General features: G+C 42.3%; 1 protein-coding gene across 1 annotated transcript in view; it reads left to right on the forward strand.

Annotated features, from left to right (window-relative positions):
- Nucleotides 1–21,154, forward strand: part of MYCBP2 (MYC binding protein 2) — a 187,656-nt gene that overhangs the window by 56,263 nt on the left and 110,239 nt on the right. Inside the window, exons 18-28 of the mRNA XM_066618790.1 lie at nucleotides 1,577–1,696; nucleotides 2,071–2,152; nucleotides 5,019–5,136; nucleotides 6,428–6,632; nucleotides 7,208–7,361; nucleotides 8,148–8,320; nucleotides 10,645–10,770; nucleotides 10,868–10,995; nucleotides 15,175–15,266; nucleotides 16,456–16,590; nucleotides 16,698–16,781. Coding sequence (XP_066474887.1) covers nucleotides 1,577–1,696; nucleotides 2,071–2,152; nucleotides 5,019–5,136; nucleotides 6,428–6,632; nucleotides 7,208–7,361; nucleotides 8,148–8,320; nucleotides 10,645–10,770; nucleotides 10,868–10,995; nucleotides 15,175–15,266; nucleotides 16,456–16,590; nucleotides 16,698–16,781 — 1,417 coding nt within the window. The remainder of the gene's footprint in view (nucleotides 1–1,576; nucleotides 1,697–2,070; nucleotides 2,153–5,018; nucleotides 5,137–6,427; nucleotides 6,633–7,207; nucleotides 7,362–8,147; nucleotides 8,321–10,644; nucleotides 10,771–10,867; nucleotides 10,996–15,174; nucleotides 15,267–16,455; nucleotides 16,591–16,697; nucleotides 16,782–21,154) is intronic.

The raw sequence follows: 21,154 nt of genomic DNA on the forward strand, positions 1-21,154 counted from the left end.
AGCACCTTAAATTATCCCCAGAAATATAAATATTACTCCTCAGTTAAAAAAACTTGCATTGAGCATGACACCTCTTAAATCTCCAGGACCTGTACTGGGGTTTTCAGGATGCCACCTCATTATACATTTTTGGCGGGTATGGATTTCAGAAGTTTAAAAAAATGAATATTGTATCTTTTGCATTGAGTATATAAGCTTGTGAATGGTAACTTTGCTTTTATAAAATGCAAGAGCAGTGACTGGAAAAGGATCAGATCCTCACTTCTTTGTGTTCTGAACAACAAAGGAGCAATTATAGATGTGTGGCCTGTCATAACTGGCATAGTAAAAGTATGTTGTATTAGGGAACCTGTGTCTGAGAATAGAATACAAGCGGGGCCTCTTTATCCACGGATTTGGCAACTGCAGATTTGACGCACCACAAATGTCAAAACCTCAGATATCTCCCCTGCAGATGTCCCAGACACGACTGGAATCTTGTTCCAATTGCATCTGGGAGGCTTTCTTAGCCTTGGAGAGGCCGTGTGCCACCTTGCGCAGCCTCTCTGAAGTTCAGGATGGCCTCCAGAACAATTTGAGGACAATTTCCGGTCTTCTAGGAAGTTTCCTGAACACCGCTTTGGGGGCCATGCTGAACCTCAGAGCAGCTGCACGAGGTGGCGCGTGGCCTGTCCAAGGCTCAGAATGGCTCTAGATGCAACAAGAGCAAAGCAACCAGGGATCTGGGAACGGAACCCCTGCAGTTAAAGAGACTCCACTTGTATAGTAGAAAAATCTGCCCCCAGTCAGGTTAATTGTAAGATTGCATATCCTTTCATGTTGCTTCTATAGAAGAGTTTCTCAACATTTGTCCCCCACTCTACACTTTGCATTAGACACTTATTGGAAGTACCACTGGCGATGATGTCAACTCTGATTATGGGTTTTAGCACTTGTTTGATCAGACCCTTGTAGCACCCTATCGTGCATTGGAATTAGCCAGGGCATTCCATATCTCAAAGTAAATGTTTGTCCCCAATAGATGTCATTGCTTATTTGTTTAAGCAATGACATCTGTCATACATAAAGTATGTGAACTTTGCATATTTAGTATCATATATTTGAACAGAAACCAAAAACTTGACTCATCCATTTTGTGTTTTGCAGATGTTGCAATACAAGGGTTAAGTTTACATACTCATTTAATATCTAAGAGCACAACTTTCATCAACATTTAAAATAATATTATTTACATACAAATTAGGATTTATATCAATTGCTTTTATTTTCTTTATGGGTGTTGCAAAATTTTGTATATATTAAAAATGTTTGACAAAACTTGCACACTTGAATGTGTTGAATGCTTCCTTCAACATTTAAAAGGACTCATTTTAGCAGAATAAAATTTTGTTAATGATTTTTAACTAATTGTGATATCCAGTTCAATTTAAAAAATACACTTTATCTTGTACTGCATAATACTACTTGTTGCTATGATCAGCATTACTTTCTCTCCATCTACAATTTTAATGACAGTTTTTTTGACAGACAAAATTGAGGAATAGAATGTGGATCTAATTGTGAATTGCATTGGTAGATGGAAGTGGAGACCGAAGTGAGAAGGACACCAGCAAAATCACAACGTATCCACCTGGGGCTGTCCGCTTTGACTGTGAACTTCGAGCAGTACAAGTCAGTTGTGGATTTCATCATTCAGGTAAAGAGTTAACAGAGTATTTTTGTCATATTATCTTTAACTTTCTGTTAGTTGTAGCAGAAAGACTTTTCTTGACTTTTTACGTTTCCCCTGAGAAGAGATTTTCAGAGAACTTCTGTTAGGGTATTAAGACACATACTTCGGTACTTATAATATTTGATGCCTTTGAAAGCATTGTTTCTACTCCACACTACTATTCTCTGTAATAGTTGTCCAAAGAATCTTCTAATCCACAGACAAAACAAGTTCTTCCTCTGAAATACTTTTGTAGTATATCAAAGAAGGCAGCCCATCCCTTTCTACTGCATGCATTAGAATGAATTCATTTTGGAAACCCTTGTAAAATTAAAAACACCTTCCCTTTTAACCCTTAGTTATTCTCATGGAGAATGGTGATGTTTACACATTTGGATATGGACAGCATGGACAACTTGGGCATGGAGATGTTAATTCCAGGTATGTTACTATATATATATATATAGAGAGAGAGAGAGAGAGAGAGAGATGTTTTGACCTGCATCTTTTTCTGGTTTTTTAGAAACGGATCCAGTTCTTTTGAATATAATTCTGCTCTAAATGAGTTTTAGGGTGGAAATTACAGATGTGCCCCTGTGTCCACGGGGGACCCATTCCAGCCCCCCCCCACAAATACAGAAACCATGAATATGGGGGGCACCTTTTTTAATAGCAGCCTCTGCGCACTCGCATTCACACACTCATATACCCATTCATGTTCTTTAAAGGCTTACTGAAAAGTGTTTCTTGCTTTACACATGTCACTATAAGCATTCAAGCTGATAGTGCGACAAGAACAGATTGCCGACAGCCTGAATGCAACATGAAACTAGACCTAAAGCTAAACAGGAAGCAGAAGTTAACTGCTTCCTGTTTAGTGTTACGTCTAGTTTTGTCAGGCATTCAAGCTGTTGGCAGCCTGATCTTGTTGCTCTAAAAGCTTAAACACGTATAGCTGTTTAAGACAAGAAACTTTTTCCAAGAAACCTTTGAAGAACGTTAGTGGGCCTGCACTGGGGGGGGGGATCAGATAATTGAAACAGTGGATGGGAGTGCCCACTTGTATAGCAAAGTAATAGGTGTGATAGTCCCACTTTTAAACCCTACTACTTTTGTGTGAGTGATAAATGTGTATTTCCCTTGGAGTTTGTATGCACAAGCATGTATAGGTGCGACCTCAATATCTGCGGATCCAGCATATTTAACTCACCGTGGATGCCAGTGGATACTGGGGTCGCCATTTAAATGGCTTTCAAATGAAGAAACAAAGAGCCAGAATTACATTTCTTACCTTTACACGTCCAAACAGCACAGTTTCCAAACTTCTCAGAGCTAAAAATAACTCAGAAGACTCACATCCAGGTCACGTGGAGGTTCCTTCCAGCATCACCCCAGAATACATTCTGGGGTTGTACTGGGAGGAGCAGGGAACTTCTGCTTGACCTGGAAGTGCGTCTTTTGAGCCCTGAGAGATTTAGGAAACCATGCAAAAGTAAGAAATGTGATTTTGGTGTTTTTTCTGTATTAAAGGCATTTATTTAAATCATGACCCTAGTATCCACAGATTATGGTATTTTCTGAATGGACCTCCCCCCCCGATACCTAGGTTGAACTGTATAATGCATTCGGCATAGGTGGAAATTCCTACTAGCCAATATTCATATTTTTCCCGTTTTGGCGGAAAGGTATGCACAGCAGATTAAATTCAAATTTACTTCAAGATGTGTTCATTTTCTTTGCAGTTTCCCACCTAGCAGCATATATGTGAGTGGTTATGCCTCTTATAAGTTCACATGGCAAAAGCTGCATGGCAGGATCCTTAAGATTCAGTGTCTACTCTTGAATCTTTCATGCATCCCTAAGTGTATATGAAGCAGAAATCAAATGAATAATCTCAGTTCATTTCTAACCTGATGATTCTGCATAGATATTATTGGAAGCACGGTAGAACCATAGAGGAACATTCATTCAAATTTACATCAATCCGTAATGAGTATGATCTATGCTTTATTTATTTATTTATTTATTTACTTACTTACTTACTTACTGCCTTTCTACCCTGCTCAAGGACTCTCTTTTTGATAGTAGAGGCTTTGGAGTAGCAAACTAGGTGGCGACAGGCTGATGAACCATAAGAAGAACCTGTCTTTTATCCCAGCTGACTTGTGGTTATATATAAGCAGAGTTTAATGTAGACTCTACATCTTGACAAATCATGGGAAAGTAAACTGGCTAAAGCAAGCCAATTAACAAATCGGATTTTCAAAGCATAGGTATGACAGGCCTCTACATAACTGGGGAGGGAGCTAGTGTAGCATAGTGACTAAGGCTGCAATCCTAACCTCACTTTCCTGGGAGTAAGTTCCATTGAACACAATAGGACTTACTTCTGAGTAGACCTGGTTAGGATTGTTCCCTAAGTGAGCTGCAAATCAGCACTTCCATGTTTTGAATCTCACCTCTGCCATGAACACACAAGGTGGCCTTAGGCAAGACTCAGCCAATGATGTCCAACTGCAATATTTGGATAATATTACTTATCTTACAGAGTTGTTGTAAGGAAACATCAAGACTATACTTGTGAAGTGCTTTACAAACTCAAAGTGTTATCCAAATACTGACTAGTAGTAGTATTGTAACTGGTAAAATGGCATGAGTATTTAAATGCATCTGACGCAGTGTTTCTCTATCTGTGGATTGGGACCCACTAAGTGGGTTGTAAACCAATTTCAGATGGGTCCCCATTCATTTCAATTTTTTATTTTTAATATGTTAGACTTGATGCTACTGTAGTATGTGACTGTATTTGGGAAAATTTATGCATCTGTAGTTTTCAACAGGCTATTCTGTTAATACTTTTAACAGTGATAGTCAATGGGGCTTACTCCTTGGTATGTGTGGGTAGGATTGTAGCCTAGGATTGTTAAAAATTTTCCAACTTGATGATGTCACTTCTGGTCATGACTTCACTTCTGGTGGGTTCTGACAGATTCTCATTCTAAAAAGTGGGTCCCAGTGCTTAATGTTTGAGAACCACTGATCTAACTTGTTCTGTCCTACCTTATCACTTTTTCTCAATGGTAACAGTTAATGAAGTCATAAAAGTACAACTTTGAGGGGAAAGGAATTCCTTTCTGTACAATCCTATCTTTCACATACGTCTTGGCAATTGCATATTCTTGGTTTATCCACTCAAGCTTCATTGGTCTGTGACAAATTATATGTATGGGGCGTATGTTCTGGAGGGGGAGAGAATAAATGTGATCATAAGAATAGGTGCACTTACAGTGACTTTATTCTGACTTAGGGGGTGTCCTACCCTGGTACAGGCATTACCAGGACCTAGCACGCAAGTTACTGCTGGTAGCAACCATACAGCAATTCTCTTAATGGATGGACAGGTCTTCACATTTGGAAGCTTCTCTGTAAGGATTTTTTTAAAAATTGTTTTTTGTTTTCATATCAGTGAACTGTTTCATGTACAGTGCTTCTCATGATTTGATAAAGCTGCTGTTATTGGGAAAGGAGTGAACTGCAGTTTCTGTGTCTCACCAAGTCAAGCCTGAACCCCTACAAATTTCAGACCCAGCTAATAATGAGCTTGGCTCACCATATGTCCTGCTTGTCCCTTTCCTCATAAATTTATTAGGCTGTGGCATTGAGGCGAAAATTATAATGGGGGGCTGTATTGGGCCCTAGCAACTGATGTGCAGTGATCAGGCCTGCCAGGAATCTTGTAGTTTCCATGTTTCCTAATTGTAGGCATCTAATATGATTGTTCCTGCTACAACAGCCAGGTAAGTTTGTGTTAGGGAGGGAAGAGATTGGTGGAGGACTTATGGATGATGTTGTAGGAGTAGGGAGCTCCTTCAGACTTCATCCAAATTGGGTTAAGCTTAAATAAGCAAATATGGGCCCAGTTTAAATTGAGCCTAATTTAGGACCCAGTCCTATAGCCATCCCTTGTGCTGAGCTCCAGCACCAGTGCTAGGTGTTGCAAATGTGCCAACAAGCATGTTTATGGCACCGTGGGAGGAGGCAGCTTGGCGCTGGGTCATTGACAGTTGGCACCGTGTGGAGGACACTGTGTGGCTGCCAGAGAAAGATAAGAGTGCTGGGTGGCAGTGCAACCTTTTGGGGCAGGGGAGGGGCCAGGGCAGGAGGGGGGGTGGGACTGGCAGAGGCCTTTTCCACTAGATCCTATCTTCCATGTTGGGCTGAAAAACCTGTCACAGAAGTTCTCAAGTCTGCACCAGCAAAATAGCCCCATTGTAGGGCCTGTGCCCTTACTCAGGGAAAGGGTGCAAAAGTCTCCTCCCCCTTAGGAGACCTCAGGAGGGTTGCCCATGGGATACAGTGGTTGCCATTTTGGCACCTCTGTTCCTCAGGGTGCTGGAAAGCTTAGGATTGGGCTGTTAATTTATTAAAGCGTGTTCTGAACTGAACCTGGAGAAATTTTCTCATCACTAATTAAAAACTTAATCTATACTAATCCTGGATTTTAATGTGTGTGCTGGCTGTTGATACTTGAGAAACTACATTAACTGAAGCATGAAAACTTGCATCTTCTACTTTTCCACAAAACTATGTCCTATAATGTTATTTATTTTCTTTTGATGTCACAACTAGTTTTTGCAGCACTCAGAGATGTTTGCTTGTGTTCATTTACAGAACGTTTGCATTTCTAATCATTTCATTTCTAATTTACGTCTCTAGAAAGGGCAACTTGGCAGGCCCATTTTGGATATTCCTTACTGGAATGCAAAACCAGCACCCATGCCTAACATAGGATCTAAGTATGGACGCAAGGCTACTTGGATCGGAGCAAGTGGCGACCAGACTTTTCTTCGGATTGATGAAGCTCTCATTAACTCTCACGTGCTTGCTACATCAGAGATCTTTGCTAGCCGACAGATAATAGGCAAGGTTCATTTGCTCTTTAATTGAAATACCTCAAGCTTTTGATGATGTTTTGACTTTCTCAAAACAAAATCATCTATAGTAAATATGATTTCATCTCTGTACTTCACTGTGGGCCTTTGGTATCCATGGGGAATCCGTTCCTGAACTTCCCGTGGATACCAATATCTGCAGATATTTAAATCAGTAGAGAGGCCTGGACAGAAATACTGGAAGTTCCTCTCAGAAGGCTCCAGCCAGGTTTTTGAGGCTCTTCCCCATGCCTCAGAAGGCCAACCAGAGACTTTGGAAAGGTGCTTCCAGTTTAATGAAAAACCAGAAGTACCTCTTCAGTGACTCTGACCAAACTTCTGAGGCACAGGGAGGTCATAGGCGGCCTCCTTACACCTCAGAAGATCTCCCGGATGTGATTTCCGACCATGTCCGGGAGGTCCTCTGAGACCCCCCAGTGCGGACTTGAAATCCACTTTGAGTCATATCCGTGTATTGCAAACCTGTGGTAATGAGGGCGGACTGTATTGTCATTTAAAGACATGAATGAGGACAAACGCATTATTTCTGCTTGTGTTTCCCCAGGGTTGGTTCCTGCTTCCATATCAGAACCCCCTCCATTTAAGTGTCTCTTGATAAATAAAGTTGATGGAAGTTGTAAGACATTTAATGATTCTGAGCAGGAAGACCTTCAAGGATTTGGTGTTTGTCTAGATCCTGTTTATGATGTTGTTTGGAGGTAAGTGCATTGTGGAGACAACTGTATGAGATGAAAACTGATCATTGTTGTGTGGTAAAGGGAGAGAGAGAATGAAAAGATAAGAAAGAGTCAGAAAAGAGGGCATTAGGGTTAAAGGGGTGACTGCCTTGCAATTGGTGTCAGGAACTGAAATTGAAAGGTGTATTGGATGTGGAAAGGGCAAGCAGCAGGACTTGGAATGTAGTAGAAGTCAGGAACATAAAGAGAGTATAAAGAACATAAGTTATTCAGAGCCCAGAATTATAGCTTTCTGTTTTTTCTCCCCTGCCTCACAAATTGGCCTTTTCCCTATACTTTGGACATAAAAAGGTATTTCAGGATCTCTGCAGCATAACTTCATGTTCCATCATGTGCATACTAGAGCAAGGTCTTGCTTGCCCAAATATGCAACTGACTGTTATGTGTGTTTACTCGGAAGTAAATCCTACTTCTGTCAGTGAGACGTATTCCTAGGTAAATGTGCACAGGATTGAAAAAATGTTTCCTGACCTAAAAATCCTAATCAGCTGCTACTTCGATAGATTTGTTTCAGAAAGGATGTACTGTTGCCTCCTCACAGCCTTTGCGTACAGCTATCTCTTGTTCTTGTCTGGAGATGGAATGTGTATAAACACTGAACTGATTGTAGTATGACATGTGGTAGGGATGAGAACTCTCTGGTGTAAGAACCATAGTTAAGATAAATTAAATTAACAGAAGGAAGACTTTTACACATTTCGTGTTTCAAAGTTTGTTATATCAAAACTTTTTTCCTTTTTTGGTCAGGTTTCGACCAAATACAAAAGAACTGTGGAGTTACAATGCAGTTGTGGCTGATTCCAGACTTCCCTCTGCCCCTGACATGCAATCTCGTTGTAGTATTCTAAGTCCAGAACTAGCTCTTCCAACAGGATCCAAAGCTCTGACAACAAGATCTCATGCCGCTTTGCACATTCTAGGTATCAATTATTAGTATGAAGACAAAAATAAAGTTTTTGGATTATTTAGATCAGGGGTCTCCAAACATCAAATATCTGGCGTGGTGTTGAGGGCCGGAAAAAAATTTAAATATAAAATTTAAATAAATAAATTAGAGATGGAACTTAGATGAGTGAATAAATGAATGGGCTCATTCATTCAACCTCTCTGGCCCTCAGAACACCCTCCAGACACAACCAGAGCAGCTCTGGTCATGTACAGTTGAGTGGGCCAGATGCTTTCAGGGGACAAGAGGTTGGCTGTGGGCTGAATAGAGGCTTGTTGCGGTCCGCATCTGGCCCCCAGCCCGGGGTTTGGAGACCCCTGATTTAGATAATCAGTTTAGATCAAATATAATGTTGGCTTTTAGAAAATTATGCTTTATTTGTAATTCAGTGAGGGTTTTGAATGATACTTGGGATTTGTACTTGTTCTTTTAAGGATTTAAGAAAAGCTCTTCTCTGTTGAAATAAATGGTGCATTGATCTAATGCAAAGATCTAACCAACTTTTATCCCCATAGTTATGCCTTTATGGTACAGTTAAACTGCTGGGAATATGTTTTGTGGTCAATAGGTAGTACTGGTGGGGCCTTGGTATCCATGGGGGATCCATTGTCGGATCCCCTGCAGATACAAACAAATCCACAATCTTCAGCCCCAAGTCCTCCAAAGGGAACCAGAGTTGTGTTCCGGTCCCTTCTGGAGGGCTTTCTGAAGCCTGCAGAAGGCAGCACACATCTGCTCACTGCTTCTGTAAGCTTCAGAATAGCCTTTTCGGCTGCAAAAGTGTGCCGGCTTGGTATAAAAAAATGTGATAAATAAATCAGTGTGCTTTATGGTAGCGTTAGTGCCAGTGGTAAAATTGTAGTAAATACATTCCACTCTTCTGAGGATGTCAGTGTGCTTTTCACAGCTCATTCAAATTTGTGTTCAGCATTGTCTCTTAAGGATGTGAGCTGTTGGTTGCCTTTTTTAAATACAATTGGGCAACCTGACTGACATAGTTGTCCTTGGATTATTTTGTTCTGCAGTAAATTCTGATGATTTTTCTTTTGTAAGAACATTAGAAGAGCCCCACTGGATCAGGCCAAAGGCCCATCTAGTCTAGATTCCTGTATCTCACAGTGGCCCACCAAATGCCCCAGGGAGCATACAAGACAACAGGCACAACCTGCGTCCTAGTGCCCTTCCCTGCATCTGGCAATCAGAGGCAGCCTGCCTCTAAAACCAAGAGCTTGCACATACCTACTATGACTTGTAACCCATAATGAACTTTTCCTCCAGAAATTTGTCCAGTCCCCTCTTAAAGGTATCCAGGCAAGATGCCATCACTACTTCCTGTGGCAAAGAGTTCCACAAACTAATTACACGCTGGGTAAAGAAATATTTTCTTCAGTTTGTCCTATCTCTCCCAACACTCAACTTTCGTGTATGTCCCCTGATTGTGGTGTTATGTGAAAGGAAAAAGAGCATCTCTCTGTCCACTCTGTCCATCCCTTGCATGATGTTATATGTCTCAATCATGCCCCCCCTCAGACGCCTCTTTTCTAGACTGAAGAGGCCCAAATGCTATAGTCTTTCCTCATAAGGAAGGTGCCCCAGCCCAGTAATCATTTTGGTTGCCCTTTTGTGCACCTTTTCCATCTCCACTATATGCTTTTTGAGATATGGTGACCAGAACTGGACACATTACTCCAGGTGTGGCCTTACCATCAATTTGTACAATGGCATTACAATTAACTGTCTTATTTTCAATGCCTTTCCTATGATCCCAAGCATGGAATTAGCCCTCTTCACTGTCACCACACATTAGGTCAACACTGTCATCGAGCTGTTCACAAGCACCCCAAGATCTCTCTCCTGATCTGTCTTAGACAGTTCAGAACCCATTAGCCTATATGTAAAGTTTTGATTCTTTGCCCCAGTGTGCATGACTTTACACTTACTTACATTGAAATGCAGTCTCCCAGTTTGGAGAGATCCTTCTGGAGCTCTACACAATCTTTTTTGGTCTTCACCACTTGGAAAGGTTTGGTGTCATCTGCAAACTTGGCCACCTCGCTGCTTTACCCTGCCTCCAGGTTCTCCCACAGGTTCTCCTGCATCTGATTTCGCATCTGATTTCCATTTCTGATCACTCAAATAGAGAATTAATTCAAAGTCCATTACTCGTTGGTTTAGATGTCCTCTGTTTTTAACATGTAGTGTATGTTCTGGGAAAGAAAGGGCATGTGCTCAGTAGCATCTGATGTATAATCACTAATCAATCTGACAGTGTGTTCTGCTGTGTGTTTCCTTTTTTAGGTTGTCTTGATACATTGGCTGCCATGCAGGACTTAAAAATGGGTGTGACAAACACCGAGGAGGAAACTCAAGCTGTGATGAAAGTGTATTCCAAAGAAGACTATAGTATTGTCAACAGATTTGAAAGTATCTACCTAACTTTTAATTGTGAATATTTCCTATGTATGAACTGCATGAGTCTGCTTTTTGCAAAGACTTGCCTTTTTGTGTTTGTGTTTTTTAGGTCATGGAGGGGGCTGGGGTTACTCAGCACACTCAGTCGAGGCCATCCGCTTTTGTGCTGATACTGACATTTTACTTGGTGGTCTTGGCCTCTTTGGAGGCAGGGGTGAATACACTGCTAAAATAAAGGTAAGAAGTCTCCTGAACGATGTTTTAATCGAGGTTTAGAATGATTGTATTATGACTTGATCAAGCTGTAAATTGAGAAAGCCAGATTACACAAACATGCAAGCATATGCTGCCAAAAAAGTGCTCTTCCAACAGGAGTGTAATGGATTAAGTGTAACAATTGAGTGTAATGGAACACTCCCAGGAAAGTGTGTGTATGACTGCAGCCCAAATTTTAGAATTTAGTGAAATGTATGTTTATTGGTTTGGGGATAATATATTTCCACTCTTCTGTTGACTATTCTATCTAAATGCCCCTTAGTGGGTTGTATCTGAGCAAATAGGGCCCTTGAGAGCTCCTTCTGTTTCCAGAAGAACTGAGCTCGTGCAACTATGATGGAGTTCTCTACAATAAGTTAGAATACAAACCAGTAGATTTTAAAAGTATAATTAAAGAAAATCATGTAATAAGGATTCATCACTAATACAGGATATGGCATGGAGCTCCATGGTAAATTACTGTTGTTTGTTGTTAAAAATAGTAGTCTTCTACATTTTTTACTAGATCTTTATATATTCTAAGTTTGATAGCATACTTAGGCTATATAAAATATAAAACTTAAGAACATAAGAACAGCCCCACTGGATCAGGCCAAAGGCCCATCTAGTCCAGCTTCCTGTATCTCACAGCGGCCCACCAAATGCCCCAGGGAGCACACCAGATAACAAGAGACCTCATCCTGGTGCCCTCCCTTGCATCTGGCATTCTGACATAACCCATTTCTAAAATCAGGAGGTTGCGCATACACATCATGGCTTGTACCCCATAATGGATTTTTCCTCCAGAAACTTGTCCAGTCCCCTTTTAAAGGCGTCTAGGCTAGAAGCCAGCACCACATCCTGTGGCAAGGAGTTCCACAGACCGACCACACGCTGAGTAAAGAAATATTTTCTTTTGTCTGTCCTAACCCGCCCAACACTCAATTTTAGTGGATGTCCCCTGGTTCTGGTATTATGTGAGAGTGTAAAGAGCATTTCCCTATCCATTCTGTCCATCCCCTGCATAATTTTGTATGTCTCAATCATGTCCCCCCTCAGGCGTCTCTTTTCTAGGCTGAAGAGGCCCAAACGCCGTAGCCTTTCCTCATAAGGAAGGTGCCCCAGTCCCGTAATCATCTTAGTTGTTCTCTTTTGCACCTTTTCCATTTCCACTATGTCTTTTTTGAGATGCAGCGACCAGAACTGGACACAATACTCCAGGTGTGGCCTTACCATAGATTTGTACAACGGCATTATAATACTAGCCGTTTTGTTCTCAATACCCTTCCTAATGATCCCAAGCATAGAATTGGCCTTCTTCACTGCCGCCGCACATTGGGTCGACACTTTCATCGACCTGTCCACCACCACCCCGAGATCTCTCTCCTGATCTGTCACAGACAGCTCAGAACCCATCAGCCTATATCTAAAGTTTTGATTTTTTGCCCTAATGTGCATGACTTTACACTTACTGACATTGAAGCGCATCTGCCATTTTGCTGCCCATTCCGCCAGTCTGGAGAGATCCTTCTGGAGCTCCTCACAATCACTTCTGGTCTTCACCACTCAGAAAAGTTTGGTGTCGTCTGCAAACTTAGCCACTTCACTGCTCAACCCTGTCTCCAGGTCATTTATGAAGAGGTTGAAAAGCACCGGTCCCAGGACAGATCCTTGGGGCACACCGCTTTTCACCTCTCTCCATTGTGAAAATTGCCCATTGACACCCACTCTCTGCTTCCTGGCCTCCAACCAGTTCTCAATCCCTGAGAGGACCTGTTCTCTAATTCCCTGACTGTGGAGTTTTTTCAGTAGCCTTTGGTGAGGGACCGCGTCGAACGCCTTCTGAAAGTCCAGATATATAATGTCCATGGGTTCTCCCACATCCACATGCCTTTCGACCTTTTCAAAGAATTCTATAAGGTTCGTGAGGCAAGACTTACCCTTACAGAAGCCATGCTGATTCTCCCTCAGCAAGGCCTGTTCATCTATGTGTTCTGAGATCCTATCTTTGATGAGGCATTCCACCATTTTACCCGGTATGGATGTTAGGCTGACCGGCCTATAGTTTCCTGGGTCCCCCCTCTTTCCCTTTTTAAAAATAGGCGTGACATTTGCTATGGTCCAATCCTCTGGCACTGTGGCCGTTTTGAGGGACAAGTTGCATACCTTAGTCAAGAGGTCTGCAACTTCATTCTTCAATTTCTTAATAACTCTTGGGTGGATGCCATCAGGGCCCGGTGACTTATTGATCTTTAATTTATCAATGAGGTCTGAAACATCTTCTCTTTTAACCTCTATCTGACTTAACTCCTCAGTCAGGAGGGGCCGTTCGGGCAGCGGTATCTGCCCGAGGTCTTCTGCCATGAAGACAGATGCAAAGAACTCATTTAATTTCTCTGCCTCTCTAAGTCTCCTTTTATCTCCCCTTTCCCTCCCTCACCATCCAGAGGGCCAACCACTTCTCTGGCGGGTTTCCTGCTTCTAACATATTTGAAGAAGCTTTTATTATTCCCCTTAATGTTGCTGGCCATGCGTTCCTCATAGTCTCGCTTGGCCTCCCCTATCACCTTCTTACATTTCTTTTGCCACAGTTTATGTTCCTTTTTATTCTCCTCATTAGGGCAAGACTTCCATTTACGGAAGGAAGCTTCCTTGCCCTTCACAGCCTCTCTAACTTGGCTGGTTAGCCATGCGGGCACCCTCCTGGATTTAGTGGAGCCCCTCTTTCTTTGCGGTATACACCTCTGCTGGGCCTCTATTACTGTTGTTTTAAGCAGCCTCCATGCACTCTGGAGAGATTGGACTCTTTTTACCCTCCCTTTCAACCTCCTTCTAACCAGCCTCCTCATTTGGGGGAGACTTGGTATGTCTTATTATTGTTTGGGAAAGAGTCGACCCTGAAACATCAGTGTCTCAGACTCAGTTGGGAAACTGTTGTAAATGTGTACTTTCAACTTTTGTTGAAGACCACCTATTTGCTGTGAATGCTGAGTGTTTACTTCTGCTACTTCTCTTTTGTAAATGTTGGACATACACACCCATGCTGTCTTTGTGGAAAGAAGTTACTTCATGTGGATTAGACCTATTGGGATAACAAAGGATGCTGTATTCAAAATCTGCATCCAAGCAAAACTAGATGAAGCACTAAACAGTGCTTCTGCATTGCCTAGTATTACTTTGTAATTTTGTGTACTTGTGCTGTGCAAAGCCTTGAGTGTCTCAGGTAGAAAAGTTGTATAACATTTCCAAAACAGCTCTGCAGTGAACACAGACTCAGATCTAGATGTGCTTCTCAGAGGTGATTGTAACTTTTTTCTAGCTGTAGAGAAAAAACTCTGCACGTTAAACATGCAAGAAAAATTCTACTGAATCATCCCAAAATTCCATGTTACCCAGTGTCTTGCTTGCCGCGGTAGTCAGCTAGATACTTCAGGGAACCCACAAGCAAGGCTTCAGGGCAATAACACTTTCCCCTAGCAACTGATATTCAAGGCTTTAAGTCTCCTGAATTCATGTTTAGGAACTGCTGAATAAAACATGACACTATTGGAACTGTTATTTGTTGTCGTCATTGCCCTGCTTTTCTGTTAACTCAATTGCAATAAAATTAAAGAAAAAATTATGTAAAATACGGAACAGCAACATTAGAGAAGAACATTGAATAAAACTTGAAACAGATCATTTGGGCAACCCAATCCTAAACTGTCCTGGAACAGCCTGACCAACTGGCCTGCGCTATATCCAGCACAGGTTAGATGCAGACATGAGGTCACCTCAGGTTAAGGGATATTTTTCCTCTTACTCAGTTTTGAGCCCCAGCCTGCCCTATGGCGCTGCTTGGATCTGTGCCAGCTATTTAGCTTGTGGGTGATATTGGGCTTGGTGGGTCAAGACTTGATTGCAGTATTCTACTTAGCTTAGTTCTCTGCTTTTGTAGTGCTTCCCTCAATGTACTCATTGATGGTAGCTTGATGAGCTTATTTTTATGTTTCTGCCATATGTTTGTTTTAATGTCACTTCACTGATGTACATTTTAGCTCTGTTTAATCGTGGTACATTGACTGATAAATTTGGACAGCTCAAATTTACTGAAGTGAATTGGGGGAAAGTGAAAGATAAATGAAACATTAAAGTAAAACTCTTAAAGACTTCTTTTTTCAGCTGTTTGAATTGGGTCCAGATGGAGGTGATCATGAAACTGATGGTGACCTTCTTGCAGAAACTGATGTCTTGGCATATGATTGTGCTGCAAGGTAAAAATAAATCAATAAAATTGCTTTTACTTCACTAGAGAATTGTTTCCATATTTAAAATTTTTTGACAGGTAAACATAATTTTAAAATATAACCATTCATCAGATTTCACAAAAATATTTTTTAAGTAGTTCTATTGAAAAGGTACATAAAATTTGTTTTGACATCTTGTATTTCATTAAACCATTTTTTAGTTAAGACTTACCATTTGAGTAGTTTTGTTTTTTTCTTCAAAGTTGGGTGAGTTACCATTGCTTTTCTTTTTTAAATATGACTGAAGTCAAGTTCTGAGGAAATGAAATGTTTGTATAGTGGAGAACTGCGCTACTTATCACCAAAATGCACTTAAATGCCACCCAGAGTTTTAAACCACTTCTGGAAGATGCTTATTCTGCCTGTGGTAAACCTTCAAGGGGAGGAGACTGCTCAGTGCAGGAGAAGCCACTGAATGTGCCCTGCTGTGTTCCAGTACAGTCTTAACTTGGCGCATAGGCAGTAAACTTATGAGAATATTATCTGTGAGCTTAGAGAATGTACTGGAAGTCATCTCAAGTATGTAGACCCAGAGTAGTTCAGGGCTTTATAGATGGCAAAGAGCACATTGAATTTGATCCAGCAGAAGGCAGTGCACACGCTAAGACAGTCATAGAAAAGAAGTGCTAAAAGTGTGTGTTGCAATGCCATGGAGTGTCGTGGGATGCCCACCATCTGGCAGGGAAACTGCAACATGACCCTGCAGGTAGCAGCAGGAGGCTCGGCATGGTAAGCAGAGCTCCTGTGTGCAGTTTTCATGCTTAGCAAAGCCCGCCCAGAGCCTCTTACTGCCATTTGTAGGGTCACTGCAGGCCTCCAGACACAGAAGTGAATGGCAACAATGTCATCGTATGATGCATAATCATTCAGTTCCAGGTTCTGAGCACTGGGGAAGGGCATCACTGGCCAGGTAAGTTTGGGAAGCACTGATCGTAGATTGTGCTCTTGACAGTCTACTTCCATTGAAGAATCTGGGATGTTGCCATCCCCACTCCACCATATTCATTATACTATTATAATTAAATACCAAAACAACATTACAGTTGAAGCTGGGAATATTAGCAGATGCATTGTATTTCATTTGGGTTTCTCTTCTTTTGTCATGGGTTATGAAACTGAACAACCATTTGATTAGATTTTTGTGTGTGTGTTTCAGGGAAAAGTATGCAATGATGTTTGATGAACCAGTTATTTTGCAAGCTGGATGGTGGTATGTAGCCTGGGCACGAGTGTCTGGTCCCAGCAGTGATTGTGGGTCCCATGGACAAGCTTCTATTACTACTGATGATGGGTAAATATTGTTTTCCTCATGGCATCTCTGACCTGGGGGGGGGGGGTTGATATGTGTCCTGAATGAAGTTAATACAACTGCTGTTTCAATAATGTTCTTTCTTTCAGTGTGGTCTTCCAGTTTAAGAGTTCCAAGAAATCAAATAATGGTACAGATGTGAATGCAGGGCAGATCCCTCAATTACTATACAGGTAAAGTTTTTCTTTTTTTTTCTTTTTTTAAGTGATAAATTTCATGGAAATTTGCAGAAGCGCGCATGGCCACTGGGAAACCATGTGCCTCAGGAACAAAGTACCAGGTAAGGCACCGCAAGTTTAGCATCTGTGCGAGGAGAAGGAGAAGGCAAGTGGACCTCTGAGTTTTGGAGAAGTTGTGAAGAGGAGAGGAGGAAGAGAAGGAGAAGGTAAGTATACTCTTTCTAACTTTGTCTTCTAACCTTGTCAACCTTAGATCAACATTGAAATTTAGCTTTGCCTTTAGCTTAGCTTTACCTAAGCTTTACGTAAGTTAGCACCTAATCTAACCTGAGGGAGGGATTCTAAGGTCCAGCAAGTTGGGGCACCGGAGCTAGGTGAGGGCAATAAAAATAAATACGTAAGTGCGTGTACAGGTCTACTCTGAGCAGGAGCAGAGTCCTACTTGTGAGTAAGAGCCCAAGGTACAGGCACTTGGAAAAATAAATAAAACAGAGGAGGATAAAGAGGAAAGCAAGTTTTTCTACTTGGTTTAAATTAATCCTATACTTAACACAAGTTAAACTTAATCTAAGATAGAACATAATCTAAAGGCTCAGTAAATTAATACACAGGCTCTAGGTGAGAGCAATAAATAAGTAAATAAATAAATAAAATAAAGGTGCACACTTAATAAAAGCAAGATTTTAGCAGGTCTAAACAGGATTTAAACCTTAGTGTTTGAGTTCTGCCAAGCCAAAAAACTCTTAAACCAGTGCAGTTTAAACTCAAATAAAAAAGCAACTTGAGGTTAAAAAACAGTCCTGCCACAGAGAACTGAAGTAGGAGGGTAAGAACCTAGGAAGGGCCAGTTCCCACCCAGCCAGGGCAATTTAGCATAGTCATTGTCCTTTAGGTCATAGAAATTGACCTTTAGGAGTTGATAAGAGCCCCATTCGGCAAATCCAAGCACCCCATTCAGGGAACTCTCACCTGGGAGGACCAGCGCCTTTTAAATCAGCAAGGAGGGAGGGAGGAGGAGCTAGCTAGGAGTATAAAACTCGTGCCTGCCACTGCGTGAGCCTCTCTGAAGAAGCGCGTGTGGTCTCTGGGAAACCAAGTGCCTCGGGAACGAAGTGCCAGGTAAGGCACCACGAGTTTAGCATCTGTGCGAGTTCAGCAGCAGGGCAAGGAAGCCAGGGCCCCAGATACTGCCCTTTCTCCTCCCTTGAGAAGAGGGCTGCTAACCAGTGTGAGCTTTTTAAGTACTCCTAAACAAAAACAAACAAAATAAAAAAGCTATGCAGTCAGACAGCCAGCAGCAGGATGGGGGCTATCCAGTGTTTTGCATCAAGTGCCACATGTATGACTATATGCCTCTGGGGCATAAGTCATGGGTGTGTCCTCGGTGCAAGGAGCTCCAGGGTCTCAGGGAACGTGTCTGCTCCCTTGAAGCCTTGGTGGCCGACCTGGAGAAGCAGAGGCAGGCAGAGAAGGACCGTGGGGAGACTACCAGGGACGATATGGCTTTGTCCCAACCTCAGGTGCGCAGCTCCTCAGCTGCCCGGGTGGGAAGTCTCGGGGCTGGAAGACGTCATCCTGGAGAGGAGGGAAGCAATCCCCTAGGGGGGACCCCTTCTCCAGGGGACGGGCCCGTATCTGAATGCACTCAGGATACTCCTCGGCAGGGGTGGGGTCAGGGGCTCCTTGTAGCAGGGGATTCGATTATTAGAAACATAGAGAGGGGGGTTTGCGACAGATGTGAGAACCATGGTGACTTGCTTGCCCGATGTGAAGGTTGCAGACATCACGACTCGTCTAGACAGGCTGGTAGAGGAGGCTGGGGAGGAGGTAGCAGTTGTGGTGCATGTCAGCACTAACAACGTGGGCAAAGGGAAAGGGGGGGACCCGGGAAACTATAGGCTGGTCAACCTAACATCTGTACTGGGTAAGATGGTGGAATGCCTCATCAAAGATAGAATCTTAAAACACATAGACAAACAAGGCTTGCTGAGGGAGAATCAGCATGGCTTCTGTAAGGGTAAGTCTTGCCTCACAAACCTTTTAGAATTCTTTGAAAAGGTCAACAGGCATGTGGATGCGGGAGAACCCGTAGACATTATATATCTGGACTTTCAGAAGGCGTTTGACACGGTCACTCACCAAAGGCTACTGAAAAAACTCCACAGTCAGGGAATTAGAGGGCAGGTCCTCTACTGGATTCAGACCTGGTTGAAGACCAGGAAACGGAGAGTGGGTGTCAGTGGGAAGTTTTCACAATGGAGAGAGGTGAAAAGCGGTGTGCCCCAAGGATCTGTCCTGGGACCAGTGCTTTTCAACCTCTTCATAAATGACCTGGAGACAGGGTTGAGCAGTGAGGTGGCAAAGTTTGCAAATGACACCAAACTTTTCAGAGTGGTGAAGACCAGAAGTGATTGTGAGGAGCTCCAGAAGGATCTCTCCAAACTGGCAGAATGGGCAGCAAAATGGCAGATGCGTTTCGATGGAAGTAAGTGTAAAGTCATGCACATTGGGGCAAAAAATCAAAACTTCACATATAGGTTAATGGATTCTGAGCTATCTGTGATAGATCAGGAGAGAGATCTTGGGGTGGTGGTGGACAAGTCGATGAAAGTGTCGACCCAATGTGCGGTGGCAGTAAAGAAGGTCAATTCTATGCTTGGGATCATTAGAAAAGGTATTGAGAACAAAACGGCTAATATTATAATGCCATTGTACAAATCGATGGAAAGGCCACACCTGGAGTATTGTGCCCAGTTCTGGTCGCCGCATCTCAAAAAGGATATAGTGGAAATGGAAAAGGTGCAAAAGAGGGCAACTAAGATGATTACGGGGCTGGGGCACCTTCCTTATGAGGAAAGGCTACGGCATTTGGGCCTCTTCAGTCTAGAAAAGAGGCGCCTGAGGGGGGACATGATTGAGACATACAAAATTATGCATGGGAAGGATAAAGTGGGTAGAGAGATGCTCTTTACGCTCTCACATAACACCAGAACCAGGGGGCCTGAATGCCTTTAAAAGGGGATTGGGCAAGTTTCTGGAGGAAAAATCCATTACGGGTTACAAGCCATGATGTGTATGTGCAACCTCCTGAATTTAGAATTAGGCTTTGTCAGATGCAAGGGAGGGCACCAGGATGCAGGTCTCTTGTTATGTGGTGTGCTCCTTGGGGCATTTGGTGGGGCTGCTGTGAGATACAGGAAGCTGGACTAGATAGGCCTATGGCCTGATCCAGTGGGGCTGTTCTTATGGAGAGAAGTTTAATCAAGTGTATAGTGATAATCTGTAGCAGTGTTTCTCAAACCATGGGTTGGGACCCACTAGGTGGGTTGCAAGCCAATTTCAGGTGGATCCCCAATCATTTCGATATTTTATTTTTAATATATTTAATATTGATATAATATATCAATATAATACTTGATGCTACCATGGCATGTGACTGCTTTGGAGAAATGTGACAGATCTGTACTTTTAACAGGCTGCTTTGTATATGCATTTAACAATGATAGTAAATTGGGCTTACTTGTGAGTAAGTATGGGTAGGGTTGCAGCCTAGGATTGTTAAAAATGTTTCTGCTTGATAATGTCACTTCTGGTCATTACTTCACTTCTGGTGGGTCCTGACAGATTCTCATTCTCAAAAATGGGTCCCAGTGCTAGAAGTTTGAGAACCACTGATCTATAGTATGTTACTGCAGCAGTGGTTGTTGGCCTAAGTGATGTTGGTGGATCACTAAACATGATCTCCAGAAAAAAAGCTTTTCCTTAAGGGAATACTGAGGTTCTGTAACACTTTTTGAAAGATGATTGTGTTTATATCCCACCCTTCCTTCGAGGAGTTCATGTGTAGGTTTTTTCCCACCAAATTGTGTGAGTTTACTCAGTTATAAAGTTTACAAAATGATCTTCAGGCAGCCATGCTTTTCAAGACTAAGTGGGATTTGTATACACTAAACCCAGTATTAAGTTGACATTTATCACCCGTTTACACTGGTCTATGCATAGGCTGCCATTTTCTGTTGAAGACTGTGGCTTAGATCCAGTTGTGCACTTGCATGAGCAGAAGGGTCTTGGATACCTGCTGATTCACTACCATATATATGTACACAGATGAATAGGGTGATCATCCCAGGCAACGCTTTTATGGTGTCCCAAAGGGGGTGACAAGAAAAATTTGAATGACTCTTGAGGTGGCACAGAGGCCTGCAGTAGGACAAAGGTGACAGGAACTACTGCTCATAGGATTTAAGCCATTGTCTGTGCATACACTATTTTCTTTTTTCTTTTGTCAAGAACCAAGTCCTTGCTATGATAAGCTACTTCAGTCCTACTGATATAAGAAAAGATTTAGGGCGCAATCCTAACCCCTT

This window comes from Tiliqua scincoides, chromosome 3 (assembly GCF_035046505.1).
Source record: "Tiliqua scincoides isolate rTilSci1 chromosome 3, rTilSci1.hap2, whole genome shotgun sequence".
Classification (NCBI taxonomy): Eukaryota; Metazoa; Chordata; class Lepidosauria; order Squamata; family Scincidae; genus Tiliqua; species Tiliqua scincoides.